The sequence below is a fragment of the Acanthaster planci genome, linkage group LG02, assembly GCF_054643075.1.
Source record: "Acanthaster planci isolate LZ-2023a linkage group LG02, COTS_SCS, whole genome shotgun sequence".
In the NCBI taxonomy this organism is placed as follows: Eukaryota; Metazoa; Echinodermata; class Asteroidea; order Valvatida; family Acanthasteridae; genus Acanthaster; species Acanthaster planci.
Window position 1 is genome coordinate 10,612,061 of NC_141778.1, and position 18,672 is coordinate 10,630,732.

At 39.9% G+C, this 18,672-nt stretch overlaps 2 protein-coding genes across 2 annotated transcripts; one reads left to right on the top strand and one right to left on the bottom strand.

The window, feature by feature from the left end:
- Positions 1-307: 307 nt before the first annotated feature.
- On the top strand, positions 308-3,176 carry LOC147799876 (uncharacterized). Its single transcript, XM_087148453.1, has 2 exons — positions 308-2,746; positions 2,906-3,176. The coding sequence occupies exons 1-2, from the start codon at positions 341-343 to the stop codon at positions 3,173-3,175; spliced, it is 2,676 nt and encodes an 891-aa protein (XP_087004579.1). The 5' UTR covers positions 308-340; the 3' UTR covers position 3,176.
- A 1,560-nt stretch (positions 3,177-4,736) lies between these two features.
- On the bottom strand, positions 4,737-15,719 carry LOC147799877 (gamma-aminobutyric acid type B receptor subunit 1-like). Its single transcript, XM_087148460.1, has 16 exons — positions 15,400-15,719; positions 14,249-14,389; positions 13,829-13,999; positions 13,542-13,643; positions 12,977-13,091; positions 11,144-11,292; positions 10,573-10,726; positions 10,128-10,225; positions 9,738-9,801; positions 9,333-9,419; positions 8,773-8,923; positions 8,258-8,390; positions 5,967-6,089; positions 5,633-5,816; positions 5,079-5,227; positions 4,737-4,901 (listed from the first exon to the last, which is right to left on the bottom strand). The coding sequence occupies exons 1-16, from the start codon at positions 15,676-15,678 to the stop codon at positions 4,737-4,739; spliced, it is 2,265 nt and encodes a 754-aa protein (XP_087004586.1). The 5' UTR covers positions 15,679-15,719.
- Positions 15,720-18,672: the final 2,953 nt, after the last annotated feature.

Here is an 18,672-nt window from a genome sequence, read left to right on the forward strand (position 1 = left end):
TTACATTGTTTTGTACAAATGCGCTTAACAATGAAGATATTTAACGTGACTGAGCCAAATGGTATACAGGCCAGGGCGCGTAATAAGACAGCCGCCAAACGAACTGTTTTCCCCCGCATCTATTGATTGGAGACATTAAGAAGCAGTTACAGTTATGGGGTGAAGAGGAAAACCCCAGAGAAGATAATTTTGGCTTAAATCCACAGAATCAGGTATAGGGACTGAAAACCCAATCCACATGTGGACGAAGCTGTGACTGAATTCGGACTGCAGAGGTATAATGAATAACGAAGAACAATAACTAACACTAATCTGACTCCCGAACTGTTCAAGTGAGTTAATGGTATTTCAAATAAGTAGTATTTCAAATTATTCCATTGCTAAAATTTGCAGTGAACTATACATTCGAATGTTCCATTTGTCACCAGCAACCGCCAGATTCGACTTTCCGGCCTATTTGTGTGGTGAGATACACTACTGTGGCTTTGATTGTAACAAAGGCCGCCACGACACGCTGAGGCCATGGCCACAAGAGACATGCAAATGTGACGACGTATGTGTTTTCTTCGGCGACTGTTGCTACGACTACAGCCTGAACTGTGACCCTGCTCCTGACTGGAGGACCTTAACAATGGGCGGAATCAGCGTCCAGTACTATGCATGTGTCGCGCTGCTGACAGATCTTCCAGTAACGGAAAATTTCGGTTTTGCGCTGGTTAGTTTCTGTCCAGAGCAGTGGAAAGACGTCTTTGTGAAACAACTCTGCGAAGGAAAAGTCGATGATGATGACGCCATCGGTTCTCTTCCAGTATTCGACGTAAAGGGTGCTGTCTACAGAAATATCTTTTGTGCAGCTTGCCACAGAGTTCATCTGAGAAGTGTTCAAAAATGGGGTGCAAGTTTGGAGTATATTTCTGGAAATCCTACACACAATTCGAGGTTCAATGTGACCATAGACGGTGATTTAACTGGAAGATTTGTGTTTAAACCACCAAAGAGAAACACATCCTTAGGAAGCGCGCGCACTTGCCCAGTCAATTTTGCCCACTCTTGTGATCAGGAATTCCAGAACACTTCCGTAGAAGAGTCATGCTTGGATTATTTTGCCCCATTTCACGTTAATGAAAAAGCTTTCAAAAATCCGCATTGTGCAGTGTGTACCAACGTAAGCTTGACATCACCCGTGGCCGACTGCGGTTTACTCTGTTCGCCAATTTGCAGTGACGTTGACAAGTGGGCCTTTTGTTCAGAAGTGTGCGGAGCACCAAGCGCCCTTCCTAGACTGGAAATTCTTTTCGATTTCGGTTGGGGTCCCGGCGAGAATTCCGGCTGCAAGCCAGGACAGTTCTTTGATCCATTCCTAGAGAGATGTCGGACATTAATCTGTGCGTCCGGTGCTACTGACGAGGACGGTCAGTGCTCATTGGAATCTCAGCCTCATGTAAAACTACCCTCCAAGTTCTTTTCCCTCCTCAGTGACGAATGTAATGAGATAATCAACAGAAGTCTTGGCCCTGAAGTAGTTCATTGCCAAGCCCTACCAGCTGGTTACATAGACTCCACGGATGTAGTTTGGTCCAACTTCACTCTATCGATACTACTTCAGACGTCTCACTCATTCGGCAGTGGAACGGAAGGGGATTATAGACCAGTTCTAGGAAACCAGTTCTTGGAAGAGACTGATATTAAAATGTGCAACATAACCTCCCTATTGGTCTACGTTCTGGATGGCGCAGGTCTGTTGAAAGCGGTCGACGCTTGTACAAACTTCACACATAAATCAAGAGAGATTTTCCTGTCTTTTAGGGGTGCAAACTCAAGTCAGGATATTTTAGTTTTTTTCTTGACTGCCTTTACAAGACAAAACTACAACACAACGAGAAGTGCTGCGATTTCAATAGGTTGCCTTGACATGCTCGAACTACACTGCTCTCAAGTCGCATTGTTAGAAGAAAACGAGTATACGTACAAGGATGATCTACTGTCCATAGATCTAGAGCACTTACCAAAAGGGAGAAGGTTTGGACCCCGGGAATTCACCGTGTTGCCCGATGGCAAAGCTGCAGTATGCGGTCCCATTGACGGGTCCGATCCTAATGACTCTTTACTGGGCATTTTAACCTTGGTCTGCAGTTGTCTGTCACTAGTCGGTCTTGCAGCCACCTTCGTAACTTACTGCACCTTTCAAAAACTCAGAAACACGGCGGGCATATACACAATGAATCTTTTGGTGGCGCTCTTTACTGCACTCCTCCTTTTTGTTTTGGAGTCTCCATTGGGTCTAGATGGAGGTTACTGCGTTGTTCTTGCCTCCTTGGTGCACTTTTCCTGGATTTCAGCTTTCCTTTGGATGGCGACATTGTCTGTAAACGCTGCCAAAACCTTTGGTGGGAGAAATCTTCGTCCACGGGCTTTAGGCCGACATCACAGCTGCTACCGTCTGCTGACTATCATGACAGTCGTCTGGGGTAGTGCTTTCGTTATCGTGGCAGTTTGTCTGGTGTTGAATTTCTGCAACTGCACCCACCTTCCAGTGATATACAGCAAGACCTCACCCTGTGCGTTCACTGGTCCTGGCGTTCGTCTACTTGCCTTTGGCGTTCCTGTTGCAGCTTCGCTGTTGGTAAGCACGGGCAGTTTCCTCTTTGTCATCTTAAGCGTCAGAAAGTCCAAGAAAGACAGCAAGATGGTTCGGGCTCGGGAATCTATGAAGGAATTGCAGGACCAGGTGAAAATCTACGGCAAGGTATGTCACAAAACGCCGAATACATTCCTCAATGGCCACAAATTTTCCCGAATTAGTAGACATGCATGCATGTGCATGGATGACAATAGGCCTACTAATGAAAATGATAAGCACTTTGAAGATAACAAAAGTGAATTACCGTTTTTTTTAATCCAACAGCTTGCGATACTATTTGGGATAACATGGATTCTGTCCTTCACGGTAGGAGTGGTGGGTCACGTGGCCTTGAAATACATCGACGCCACTGTCAACCCGCTGCAGGGTGTGTTTATCTTTGCGGCTTTCTGCTTGAACCAACGCGTGAGGGGAATGTGGAGGGGTTGGCTTGGCAAAAGGACGCAACAGGAATGCAGGCAAACCCCTGTCCCTAAAGGATCAACAACGAATTTGTCTACAATCAGTTCTTCAGCTGGAAATACAAAACTCTGAACTAACTGAAATTAATAAATTGTGTTTCACTCGGTAATTTTTATCGACATATGAGAGCATATAAAAATGTAGCGCTGCGAAAGTCCTGCATTAATAGACATTTTTGGTCTTCTTGCGCGAAATGTAAAACATCTTTCTGCTTGCTGTACTTATCTGTTTGATTTATTGAGGTTCAGATCAAGACAGATAAAAAGTACTGCAATTTCAAAGCTAAATGTTGTTTGGGTTGACAGGGTGTTGCTATTTTCGAGGCCCTTCAAAGCTCACATTTAAGTGAAATAAACGACTTGCGGCTTTCACTTTTTTGCCGGTCAATTTAAACAATTTAAACACCAAACAACTCGTTAACAAATTATCTTTCCTGTAATGTAGAATTTATATGATTGGATAAGGATTACTATCTAATTAGTCCTAATAGCAGTGCGTGCTATAACCTCAATGATGTGTGCGAGTGGAGGGATACACCCATACTCGGGCGCGGCTGAAAAGTTAAATTAAGCAGTCCATACCCATAAATATTTAAACATTTCCATATGATTCATATGTAGCATCTATGACAATCATTTAACCTATTTTTTACAGCATTACAAGAGGTAAATGAGAAAAATATTAAACGTTTTCAAGTTTCAAGTAGGCCTATTTTAGAGACCTGTGTACAGATTAGAACTGCGGTTTTTCTCACCAGCATTACAACAAATTTTGACAAAGAGTGTCCAAATGATCTTCAACACTCAACTAGTAGGATTTGAATTTAAAAGACATACAGACTGAATTCATGATATCTGATGAAACTTCTTCAAGGACATGTATACTTTAAACATAATATTGTATAAAAATCTATACATTCGAATTACAGCTTTCATGAAATAAAGACTGTTGTCGCTCCTGTTTTATTTCACTCACTTTCTTTTACGAAGAAAACCTGAACTTTAAGTGGCACGCTTGCTTGACATATGCCAATAGCATTATTTTCATTTTTAGCTATTCTGAAGTAATCTTAATTTTATAACCATTTATAGGCACCTAGTCAGTTTCCCTATGTAGTTTGTTTCATATCCTCTCTGAGTGATCCCTGTTCACCACTCCTCAGGTTGTATTGTGTTATTAGGGCGTGATCCCCTGCTACATGGTGTTTCAGGTTAATGGCTTCTGGCGAACGCCCCCGAACAAAGATATTGACAATTGGGAAAAGCCACCAACATAGGACAGGATAACTCAGTTGGTAGAGCACCGGTTGGGTATTCTGGAGGTGGCAAGTTCAAATCCCGCTCCAGTCAACTTCTTTGTTCATCTTTATAATCATTTTTAAGCATCTAGTCGGTTTCTCTATACAATTTGTTTAATAATCAAAGTATTGTAAGATGTGCAAGATTTGTATACAGACATGTATAATCTAAGGCTTTTGTCCGTGTGGATTGTTGCATTTTTAAAAGTCTTTATCTATATCCTGTATAAAACTTAGTACTTAAAACAATGTTCATAATGGTTGAACAAGGTTATTATAATGACTTTATTCAAATGATTTTGTCGCATTAAATCTGTTCAGATAATAACTCGAAGATCACTTGGTAGTCGTGCGGTCTACGGCCATCTTCATTCTGTCCAGCTCGCGGCGTAGTCGTTGAATCTCTCTTTCGGCGTCAGTGAGGTGCCCACAATGTTGACTTCGGATAATCTGTGAGACTAGCATGCTTTGGGCTGGCTGCACATCATATCTTGACCGTACCTGAAACCATTTTGAAATCGTTTCAGTTACCTGCAGGTCTGTTGGCATAGCCTAGATTGAAGCAATTGTGGCATGAACTTGAGCAAAAAAGCCTCGAATCTGTAAGTGCCTTGTACAAATTCGAAGTAATGAGATTTCTTGTTTAATTATGTCAGTTTTAATGATTGAATTTCTTACCTTTGGAACAAATATAACACTCAGAGTCAGAGTTGTGGCTAGCCAGATCATGCAAGCTTCAAGGGCATAGTTGGCGTTTCGGTCCTCCAGAACGAACGACACTGGTGCACCAACGAAAGACAGGATCAAGACATTGTAGACGCAGACACCTACAAAAAGCCGATTGAAGAATGAATGTGCAAAGGCAAAAATCTGACGTTTTCCCTCAAACCAGGGGCGCCTCGAAGGATGGGCAAGAGGGGGCACTCCCCCTCCCTACCTTGAAAAAATGGGGGAACATAAAAAAGTTGGGAGAAAAACTAACTAAATAGAAATAAGAGGGGAAATGGGATGAAAGTCACGGATTTGCTTTAAAAAATTGCCTTCCAACCTTGAATGGGTTTATCATAAATCATCAATTCTCATAAATTCCCCACCTTAAGGGGAAAATGGTTCCCTCCTTAGAAAAATCCCTGCGACGCCCATGCCTCAAACGCCTCAACGCCTTTGTTAAGGAAGTCTTAAATGTAGCTCCTTTGTTCTTCATTATTATTAAATTTTGCGCAGAGATTTACCAATGTTTTTGGAGTCATTCAGTGCTGGGATTGAGACTGTCCTGGTTTCCCATGCCAAAAAAGCGCCAAATATCAACAAAAGGCCATCGATGACGTAGAAGGCCCCAATCCAGTAGGTCTGATTCCTAGATTCACACAACACTTGGATTGGTGCATACACGATGTCGTCATTCTGCTCATCAGTCTAAAACAGGACAGAAGTTAAGGTGTTTAATGTGACAAATGTACCTGCAATGGCAAATTGCTGGCAATGCACTCAATGAATGAAACAGCAGATATTACAACAAAAAATAACTTTGAGCTAAAAAGAAAAAAAAATGCGCTTTTGCCTTACCACTTTATCCCTATGCTTTTCAAGGGCTACCAGTGGGTCAATTATTTCCCACAAGACGAGAACAGCAACATCAAGGAAAACAAGAGATGCAACCCAGCTGAACAAGCGCTGATCCTTCACTACCTGCAAAAAAACAAAAGACGCCTATATAGAACCTTTAAAAAGAAAGTTGGGGTAATTTTACAAGATGAAGCTGGATATTTTACCAGGCATGGATGATAGGGCCCTTGTTCAAGAGGTGTTCATGTCAAGAGTGAAAGAAGCCTTTAGGGGAGGGTTTTAGACAGAAGTCTCGGAGGTTATGGGGAAGCAATTTAAACAATCTGGGAAAAAAGGTAAACAAAGAAAACTTCACACAATTAGTTGGGCAATATTGATGATTAGCTGAGCGTAAGCCTTCCTTGTGGTAGGCTGTGATGGGAAGAAAATTCGATGGGATGTTGATATGTTTGAAGAGGCATTTAATGACAAAGGAAACACCTAAGACAGCAAGTCTGTTGTAGAGAGGGGGAGGTACGTTTAGACAAGCGTTCTTCTTAAGTGAGGGAGGTAGCAAGATTGTAAGGAAAGCCAAGATTTCGTGAAGCGTCGTTGAAATGCCTCAATACATTGGATTTGATTTTTCTTATGTGGTAACAAACTGTTAATCCATATTCAAGAACAGACTGGCAAAGAGATTGGAAACGTTTACTACTGTATTTCTGGATTTCACAGTGCGTCGAATGATACCAGCATGTTTGGAACATTTTGAACGAATCTTGTTAACATGCTTTATCCATGTAAGGTAACTGGGAAAAAGAACACCAGGGTATTTGTAGGAGCTGACCACTTGCAGCTGTTCTGTACCCTGGAAGTAGTAAAGAGTGCATATGTATCACTTTACACTTGGTTGAGTTCAGCTTCATGTGGTTCCGTGTCCACCATTCAGAGATCGAGTTGAGATCTTTCTGTAAGAAAACTGCATCATTAGCATTTTGAACAATTTTAAACAACACAGTACCATCTGCATATTGAGGTAGTGGCGATTGAACACTATTAGATCAGATGTGAACAAACCAAAAAGCACTAGACCGAGATCCGAGCCCCTGGGAACGCTTAAGATAACTTGTATCCATTCTGACTTGTTCCTTGCAAAAATTACTCGTTATTTCCTGTCAGAAACAATATATTTAATCCATGAAAGAGGAATTCCACAGATGCCGTATAGGTGTAACTTCTGAAGAAGATTTAGATGATCACACCTATCAAAGGCTTTTGACTTATTATATTAAAGGTGGCATCAATTCTGGGTGGTTCAGAGACATCTAGTGCATGAGCCCATCTATAAAACAGGGTAGATTTAACTGAGTGATACCAGAACGTCAATGTTGGAAACCATGTTGAGATTGAGGAATGGTACTATATTGTTAAGTGGGCAAGCAGTTTCTGAAGTCTGAAACATTCAAGCATTTTACATGGAACTGAGGTAAGAGAGATAGTTCTCAATAAGAGACTTATCACCATGTTTGAACAGAGCAACAACGTTTGCCAGTTTCCAGCAATGGGGAGTGGAACTTGTAAAGAGATAAGATTAAAAATGCATGTCATTATTGGAGAAATGAAAGACCCTGCAAGTTTGAGAATTCTGGGAGAATTGGAGGAGGCTTGGAGGAATTTATGTTATTGGTGGCATTTGCCACATCACCCGGTTGACTTGAAGGTTCTGCAGGGGCATAACTCCGGAATGGGCTTCACAGGCACCATCATTTTTGAATATCAATACAATTTTCAACAAGAATGTTGATCCTCCTTGCTATCTCTGGAAGAATTATCATTATAGCTGGACTTTACAAATAACAGACTTAGTAGTGTCGTGCGATGTCGTTGTTTTGTTATGTTTGTTGTTTGTTTTGCGATTTACCATCTTTGTTGTTGTTTTGTTGGTGAATATCTTGTGCACTCGCCAGGTCTTGCTGAACATGGAGCCAAAGGCCAAAGAGAATCCAATAGACAAACACCAGTCTTGGCCTGAAAATAATTAATACATCAAAATAAGGTATATCATTTCCAAACATCCTCGAGACCAACAATAAGGCCTATTGGTTTGTTCGGTTTTGCATTTTTTTAGTCGATCACTAGACAACATAGGATATACTTCAAATCTATGCGGTAGATGTTCTACTGGAATACACTGTTTAATGACATGATTACATTTTAAGCGAGATTACCACAAACAATAATCCATTATTAATCTTTATCCTTATTCAGTATAACCACCACAAATAATAGAGATCTCACTATAATTTATTTACCTTGCACATCCACACAAATGTCTCAGTGGATGCTATGGCCGTATCCACTCCTTGAAAGATGACTGAGGAGTAGGCTAGCATACCACCAATCAGCATCAAGTTGTTAATGTTGGGGCTAGACATCTTGATCACCCTGCAATGAAGAAACAGACAGAGACACAACGTAGCACAACATGAAAGATATCACCTTTGTTCCGCACAGAATACTGTGATAATTTTGCACAACAATGTATAACACAATACATGTATATCTAGAATAACGTTTGTTATATGTAGTCCTTGCTTAATTTGGCATTCATCCGCATTAGCCGAATTTACCAATAAGTCTTGTGGAATTTTGGTCGTGTGTTCATATGCAACAAGCAGTTCAAATGGTTATAGGGCCGCTCCCCTCCCCTCCCCCCTAAAAAAAAACAAATTGGCTGATTCCCTTCGTCAAAATAAAGGTAAATTCATCACATCGTGCATCATTTAGGATAAATCAGAGTCAAATAATTGTGTCACCTGTTTAATACCTAAGTGTCCTGAAGTGGATATTGAAAGCCAGGAAACAGCACGCTAGGATAATTCCAACTGTGGCAAAGATTACGCCAGTGATGAATACTGCAGTTTTTATCGTTTGCCGATCCTCCAGTTCGATAATGAAGTCAATTGGTGGCGCCTCACCTTGAAAGGGAACCAAAACAAAATAGAGAACGGAATGTGAGGACAGGTCCTCTTCAACAGCAAAGATAAGGCCCCCCCAAAAAAAAAACTTAAAAAAAATTATTAATCCTTAATAAGATGTCTCGCCCCAACATTAACAACTTGATGCTGATTGGTGGTATGCTAGCCTACTCCTCAGTCATCTTTCAAAAAACAAAATAGAGAACGGAATGTGAGGACAGGTCCTCTTCAACAGCCAAGATAAGGCCCCCCCCCCAAAAAAAAAAACTTAAAAAAAAAATGACATTTGCAGGTAGACAGACATGAGGCTGACAAATTATTATTGCCACGAATGTAAACTTCTACTTGCTTGCCTGTGGCTCAAATTTTAATGCACGTACGGAGAATTTCAGCAACAAATGTGACATACCTTCCCAGAGAACTGGTTCGTATCCCTGCCAGGTTATGTGTTTATTTGCCACTGAGTCCATCATCCCTACGTCGACACGGCTGTTGTCTGTGCAAGTGTTAAGTAGACTAAAAAATGAGGGAAGTCCGCTGCTGTTTTAAATATGGCAGCGGTGATCATTTATAGAGACGTTACAACTCTTGACTGTGTGTGTCGTCATTTGTATTTACTATTTTTGCTTTAGTCATAACAAAGATGTAACATTGGTAGGAAAGTTAGTTGTTTAATTTGTATACTTTTATTGAAATGTAAAGCAGCCTGCTCGGTTGAGTATGTAAGCCAAATTAACATGACAAATAAGTTTAGGGATCTACTCTACATCTCACTCTTACTCAAATGCTAGCAAAATGAAAGCTGGAAAGTTACCCTGTATTTGCCAAATTTGAATTAATCCCAGCCGGTCTCCCGATGAAGTGAATTTCACTGGACCCTGTGATTGATTTCGATGAATTAAAGAAAGATAGTAATCATGTTTATTAAATTGAAACTTGACCTGATATTTATTGTTTCACCAAAGTGGAATCCTTCAAAGGTTCTGCTCGATTGGAAGTTTTTGCTCTTACACTTATGATATTGCCTGTATAGAGTAGCACACATAGTTAAAAAGCATACCATTAACGCTCTCTTTAAAGGCACCAACAAACTGGGAGACCACTAGAGAAGGTTGATAAATGAACTGGTGGAACTCCTTTTGAATAAAAAAGGAACTATTTTTTTCTGTGTGAGGTGACCAATAAAATGCAACTTGTTACCCACCGTTATACCCTCGAATGTCATTCTGCTGATTATGTCAAAGAGCATTTGCACGGTTACAGTGTCATCGTACGTGAAATCAGCCAACGTTTTAGGAGGATCTAGCGATGTAAGAACCAAATGAGACATATTACAATAACTTGCAAAGATACGTGACACCTGAATACAAACGCAGACGTATGTGAGCTAAACTATGACCAGTCATGTTCATTTTAAGTGATTCGACTCAATAAACTGTGCTTACCATTATTTATTTTTGTAAACCTCGTTCGACTTTGCCCAAAGGAGTCGTTAATTAGAATGTTGAAAAATAGTGCCCACGTTGTCTAAAGTTTTGTCCAATTGATATCCCTGAGAAACTAAACAACTGAAGAACATATTTCTGCCATTCGCATAATGTATGTGTGTCAACCGAATAAAGGATTTGTAAAATAGAATTTGGATTTACCTAAATTTCGAAGTTGCTGGTCGGCTTCGTGTAAAGCAAGGGCAGCAGTCCAGACAGTGTCATAGGTGAACGGCATATCAAGGAAACCAATCAGGGATTCCGGATCTTCTGAATCAACAAGCAATTTAAATCTCTCCAGGAACTTGCGAGACGTCTGAGAGTAAGTAAAATGGCAAAAAACGCCGTTTGGTTTCGCTAACGCCTGGTAGGTCGATTGGGTATTGAAGTAAATTTCGCAATAAATTGCTGAACGGAAAAATGATCAATCAAGACTAATCATTGCTCATTTAAGAGGGGCCTGAAAGCTTTAGTGATGTCAACCTCCCTTATTACAGTTTACGTGTAAATCTGGAACTATTGTTAGTATTGATACTATAGGTGTGCACGCGTGGAAGACTAAAGTCAGGTGACGGGTCACGATCGAAGAAAATGTCAACAGAGACTTATCTGAAATGGCAATTAATGGATATTCATGGAAGGTATAAAACGTTGGTGATTTGAATCCTGATACCCCCCTCAGCTTTTCTGCTCTGTCAATTTCGGTGAATCTAACTTCAAACTTCAGACTCACCAGCCCGGACACAGTCGGTGCTCGCCGAGGATCTGTCGGGAAGCTAAGTACGGCTAGTCCAAACTGCCCAGACACTACTTCTTTCAGCTGATCCAACGAACAGTCAATCGAATCGTCTGGCACCAGCAAGGAGTTCAGGGTGTGCCATCCTTCAGAGTCACGGAGGAGATACTTTGTTTCTGATTTGTTTATTACAATACCACCTATCCCTCACACACTTATCCAACGTGGCATGGTGAGTTAAAAAGCGTAACCCCAGTGGTGGTAAAAAAAAATGGGGAATACAGTTTAATATACTCACGTGGTATCTAGGCAATAAGTTAAATCTGTAAGTGGCACTGTGACTGCGAAAAAAAAAATACGGACCAATTGTGCGGGTTTTTCAAAATTTTGCACGTTGGTACCGTTAGTGGCGCCACTCAGAAATGCTTGTTTGATGACGTGCCACCGTGGAAACGAAAAACGTGACGTCATGACCACGCATGTTTTAGTATATACAAAAGCCTAAACGCCAGGGCTGTCAGCCTAGCCTGACACTTTTGTCGGAATAAAATAACAACATCCACCATAAGAATTGAAAACATCTGTCCACTCTGAACCTACCAGGCCTTATTTATCATATGATCATGGTCTCCTTAACCACCTCGTTCACCAGCAGTGGCCCCATCGTCAGCCCGACCAGGATCCCCTCGGCACTGGGGGGGGGCACGATTAGTTCAAAGCGGTAAAACTCTGCGCCTCGTACTTGGGACAGTGTATAACTGTTACTATACTACATGTAATTATGTGCATTGAAGTGACTGCGCCCACTCAGTGCGCACATGCACCAGCCGGAGAACCGTTTCCACGGCGCTACGTCGACAAAATTCTGGAAAAGCCGTATTTCTTAGATGTAAATGAAGCGATGACAACTCGCACCTTTCACGAAAGCTAGCCATGGCGTTCCGCTGAAATGAGTCTCAGAACTGAGTTTTTTAACCAAAAAATTGCTGAATCCGGGTTTATCTGGCATAAATGTCTGTAATGGGATTCAAGTAAACATACTACGTCCAGATTTTTTATATTCTTCCACCATTGGGGTTGCTTTTTAAAGGTTTCCGGTAGCACCACGCACAAATATCCCTTTTCTGAATATATATGGTACCCTACAGTTCTTTTCAGAACAACACATATAAATTTAGATACTTTGGCATGATGCTACCGCATACTTTTTACTTGACTAACTCTTTCTTACAAAGCAAACCAATGAGGAAACAAGGAAAATATTTTTTTGTTAAGTTGTCATTTTTGGCGAACCGATAAACTAATATTTCATAACTTTGCTGCAATGTTGAAATGTTCAATAAAACAGTAAGGGTTTAGTTTAACATTGTTCAAAAGTACTTTAATAATTAACATGTATATTTTTACAGTCCTGAGTCCACTTTTTTCAGTATAAGTTTACCCTAAGGGACTAGGTTTAACTGGAATACTGTGGTTGGCACTCGAGATTTGTTTCGATGCGTTATTTGAGAAGCAACGTTGTGATATGTGTTTCCTCTAGTCTGCTTCTTTGCTGTTAATGAAAGAAATTGTTTCCTTCATGAAACAGAGTTTGTTATTATGAATTTTAAATTTGCTGAGTGAGAAGGAATGAGTTCTGGGAAACTGAAAGGGTCATTTTTTGGGAATCTTTGAATCCAAGCATGTACAGCATGTGAACGCATGTTAACAAATTGCCCGAGGAGATGGTTTTACCAAAACAAAATCCAGTCCTGTCGGCGACTAAAATTCGAGAAAAAGGTCTTGTCACATGGTTTTCTGAAGATAAAGTCCCCAATGAGTTAAATTTACCTGGCACTATCCAGACGTATTTAGCGCCGTACATCTTCTGGTGATACGCCTGACAGTAAACCTTCCGCGCCATATTGGTATAGAATTCGCCCACTATAATACGAGCGCCAGATTCCTGTAGGTATAAGGTATTGAGGAATTTGAAGTTGTTTTAAATGTTAAAAGTATCTTTAGTAATTATGGCTTTAAGCATTATTAACATCTACAGGAAATATCTGACTTTTGGTAACGCTTACTTTTAAATTATAATAAACTTGGTTACTACACACCCGAACAGATTTGAACTCATCTTTTGATTACAATGATACATGTACTTATGTGTTGAATATATTTGTATGCTATATATGTAGTGGTGAAGTTACCAAAAGGCAAGGAATGTACAGCCATGTATATTGTAGAGAACATTCTGTAATATCACTACTGTTTTTCGGGTTAAAGTCTTGATTGTGTCATATCTGATAATTATTTCAGAAATCTGTGGTTAAAACTATTCTGTACAATGCATGATTAAGGAAGGCACCAATAAAGCTTGAGTTGATGTTTTGCCATCATAAATTATTGGTACCTTTAGATGTTCCACGTGCGTGGTCGGATCATCCACGAAACTCTCGGAAGCTATCACCTGGATACCGACATCTTTGGCATCACGGTGGAATTCTGCCATTGTCTTTGAGTGAAACAACATCAAAAATTGCAATTCTCCCAAGCGACTATTAAGCCTGATTACGGGACAAATTAGTTCATCTCATGGATGCAAAACATTGTGTACAAAAGGATGAGCATTAATTGGTTAAGCTTCCTGAGAATTTACTGCCGTTTTATTTGATGTGGCTATAAAGAGGATTTGTGTACCAATGAAAAGACGGGAGCCGACTCGCAAAGCGTTGCTACTTTCTTCCATCCGAACTCCATTATGAGGGCCAGTTTTGCAACGTTGAACATTGTCCCTGGTGGATACAGGCGGAAGAACCGAGGGAACAACTGTCGATTTGATAGCTTCGGAGACATTGCGCTATACGATATCTTAACAGTGCACAGATAGGATGTAAAGACAGCGGTGTAATAAGTCTTATTTCTAGAAACAACGCCTCGATTCTACGGTGAGAAACATGGAGAAAAAAATAATAGACAAACCATTAATCAATAGCAGAAGGACTGGCAAGGAAAAAAAACCGAATATACCAGAGGAATCCCGCCCCTCACACGCACACACACACAATTTTAGGCGCACGTGAAATATGAGACACGGTTAAAGATTCTAAAGAGTCCAACCTGAATGAGGTTCCAATAGTGCGAAGCCTGTGCTGTCGGTTCCGTGGCTAAGGAACAACCTGCTCCAATCACCATGACCTTGGTAGTGCTCTTGTTGAAGAGTTCTCGGTACATTTCGTCGGTAGCCTTGCCACCATTGCACTGGAGAAACGAACTCATTTACCCCAAATTTGACCCAACCCAGCTTAACCACCCCCATAAACTCAGTAATACCCAACCCAAGCCATCTTAACCAAACCCAAGCCATCGAAATCTAACCCACGCCAATCCATTACAAATTGTTCAAACAATACAGTAGAGGAAATCTGGTCAGTCCCTAGGAGCGGTTTACAATCCCTTTCTTCAATATAAAATTTTTGCATATAAATCTAGCTTTTTGTTACTTTAAAACGTCGCGATTACTTACTTCAAAAGAACAGTGATACCAATTACAAAACCCGAAATGTAGAGATTACTTCTTGTAGGGACAAATGTTTTAAGATTTGAATTTTTTTCCAGTCAAAGTGCTTTTCATACATACAGGGAGGAGTACAATATCTTCATATTTGAATTTTTAAACAGTTTACTCTGTTGTCTTCTTGTTTGCTGCGCTTTTAGTAGATTTAGACTGACGACAGAAACAACCTGTTTTCTCCTTGCAACAATGATTTACTCTAAATTACAAGTGCCAGTTGTCTACCGGTAACATAATGAGCTTGTGGAATTTCATTCCAAGGAAAAGCAAAAACAGTAATATCAGTAGTGACACGACTGGAATCGACTATAAACTTATCTCTTTCTATGAAACTAGAATGTCTAAGATCAGGCATTTCGTCATCAACAAGAAAAATAACCTACACTTAACGACCTCAGAGCCTGAACATTGAAATGAGCAACACCTTTACTGCGCAAACTTTAAAAACAGTAAACTTCAAACTTTTTAATCCTGTTTTTCTAGTCAACGGCTCAATTCGTCCTAAGAGTATTAATTGCATTGCGTATAATATTTAAATGTTTAACACCAAGTGGTAAACATTCTCTAGCGATTTCCTTTATCCTAACGCAATTTTTATTTCTAAATTGTCTGGTCCCTTGTTATAGTAACGGATAAGAGTTTGAATCTTTTACCTTTGAAAACAGCCAATAATTGATAAAGCCACCCCTGCAATTACCTCTGAATCCCTTGGTATGACAAGAATCTCGTACCCAGGTAGGATATCCGGATTGCCGTTAATGTCCTTCACAGCTAGCTCGGTAGCGGGTATAGCGGTCTGCGCTCCAGCCCACGGGCCAGACTCCGGATAGAGTCCAAGGAGGTATAGTTTGGTGACATTGGACTGGCACACACTTGGAGTGCTAGCAGTTGTAACGAGGAAAAACAGCAGCAGCATTTTCCTTGCTACCCCAAAATCTAAGTGCAAAAAAGGCGCAGTTTTCGTTTGCTCATACATTTGGACGATGAGGGATACTGAATACAGTCCTGGCAACAATGTCAAATTTCTCGTGGTTTTTTAAGCATATAAACAAAGACAGTGACTAGTACACCGATGTCCAATCGCATAGCTTGTTGGTAATTCGCCACCGTCCGTACTTATTTGTTCTGAGAGGACCTGACGCTACTGTTTGTATAGAATACGCGACAATGCTCCCAGTAACTTCAGTAGAACGACTGTAGGGGTTTGGCTTGTTTGGTTTTTCGTAACTCCCCAACTGATTTTTGATTAAAGTCGAGAAAGGAAATTTTCCCCTGCCTTAATTGTGTTCGGACCAAATTACAACTTGTTTTCCATCCTAATCAAATTATTACCTGAAATCTTTTGTGTATATTCACACAGACTTCCAGTCCAGTTCGTTTGTAGTGCCTTAAGGGGATGGAACAGCGCCTTAATTAAGTTTGCTCACCAATATTTAATGAAAAGAAAGCTTTGTTAATTCAATTATATATCTTCTTGCTGCTTGTATTTCGGGGTAATTTCAGACATCTCTGCATTCTTTCATCGTACAATTTTATGTGATTTCTTAGGCAGCGCGAGAATTTCCAAAGTTCTAGAGTAGAGAAGAATTTGCATGACTACTACAAAGTGAGCAGAAACACCGAAATCTAATTTGTCTGATCACTGTTTTTGAAAGCTTTACCAGTGGTACAGGCGGCATTTACTACAAAGGCGATTAGCTATAGGAGTCAAGTAAAGAATTTCCAGTGAAGGCTGAGAACAATTGGAATTGCATATTTCAGCAAAGCTTTTCAACACAGAAAGTGTACTTTGCCATTACAGCATATGAATTCCAGTATAAAATATTTTTGTCAAAGTATAGTGGGCATACATATTTACGGAGTGGCTTTAACTTTATAAAGTCAACAAATTTAAATAATTAGATACGAATGGAAAATCTGTTGTCCTTCTCATACAAAATCATCGGAAGCCCTAAAAGTTGATCCACACTACGAACTTGTCATCATGTGAGCGAGCTGCTTCATGCCTCTTGACAACTAAATAAAATGGTGCCTTTTTCACAAAGTCACACGTCCATGTTATTGCTGTAGTGTCTTCAATAATACAAAGGCATGCCAACATTAGCACCATGAAATCTATAAAAAAAGACTTAATCCAATATCGGAATGGCTCTGTTTTTAAATGCAGTCCGGCATTATCTTGAGCTGTGTGGTGCGTCGTGGAATGAGTGGAGGAATATTGCATTGACATGATCTTATTAGATCTTCCAGCTGGACTTGTCTGATTTTGATATTATGTTTAACATGTGATTTAAATTTATATTGTCGAAGGTTTGTTACACAATCACTTTTACGTCTTTGTAATTTTTTTCTGCTATTTGCGGTCAATCAAAGATGCACACAACGCTGGACGCGACTGCGATGGACCAACTGGAACCCTTCACCCAGGCGTTGTCCAGGACTGCGGGCATCTTACGTTTCATAAGTTATCATTAAAACTGCCGATGTAATCATCTCAAACCAACATATATATATATATATATATATATATAGACACAGACACACACACCCACACCCACACACATGGGAGCACGTCAGTCGTTTTAGTTTAACTTGTCCACTTTTGGAGCACCCCGTCAACGTCAAAGTAAAATCCCAATTTCTGTTAGCAGAAAATTGGGTTTTATGAAAAGGGGTGGTGCAACTTTTAAAAAAACCCAAAAATCAATGGGCAGAAAATGAGAAAATAGGGTTTTTCTTTTAGAGCATCAAATAAAATTTGCAAGTGGGAATTTGAGGTTTTTAGTTGTCCACTTTGACGCGCCATGAGAGTTGTTAGAGTAAAATCCAAAGTTTTGCTGGGGGAAATTGCGCTTTTTGAAAATGCGACCAAACAGAACCAGGTACCAACTCCATGTGCAATTCGTGCGCCGCACTGTCAGCCTGTGTCCGCGTACTAGTTGTACTACAACAAGTCTTACCATACACATTGACTGTTCTGCTACAATACCCAAGATCCACTGATTCAGACCTCTTCGCTTGCAGACTTTTGTAGACAAAGTAAACGATATGGAAGATGGCACTTTACAATAGTTCTGATATTTTATGCAAGATTTGCTATGACATATCAGTACAGATATAATAAAATCGTGGTCCATTAACCTGTTAACTACGATAGCAACATAGCTTTGGGAGTTGCGTGCAAATCGTTTAATACCTTAGAATATGCAATTAATATAGGCATGCGCCAAAGAAAATAAAATGCTATATATATTATATATGTAGTTGACTTTAATGTGAAATTATCAGTGATTTTATGAATACTGAGTCTTAATGTTTAACTTGTCCTTACATACTGAAATTCCATCATCATCTGGTGCCGGTCTTTTTCGAGTGATAAACCTCGTATTTAAGAAACGAGCAGTTCAAATACTTTCTTATAATGATTCTATCGATATCACACTACACAATTATTTGCAAGTCTTAAGCTACGACAGTTAAATTAATGAATACATGAAATAATCTGTACCTTCATGCGTTAACTTCTGTTTTACTTTAACTTCAAATAGTCATTGTCAAATTACTAGGAGTGTCTTGAAGGAATTAAGCCTTCATGTTGGCTGTGGTTGAACGACAATAGTCAAAATTGAATAGTTCGACATGGTGCCCTCTATGTGAATCTTACTTCTTATATGTTATCCTATACGTAATTTACATACAGAAATATATCATACCAATAATGAATGTTTATGAGTGCAAAGTTAACAGTTATTTCGTGAGGTGACATATGAAACTTTTATTCCACGAGGTGAAGCCATTGTGGAATCGAACAGTGTTTCATAATGTCTCTTGTTCGTACTTCGTTGTTGTATCTCAGTTTGTTCTTATTTGTAATTTTGGAAATGATGAAAAATATTAATTATTTTTAATTTTAATCATATTAATAGGTACGATTTGGTTGGTCTTGCTTTTTCCCTTAATTTCACCTGAT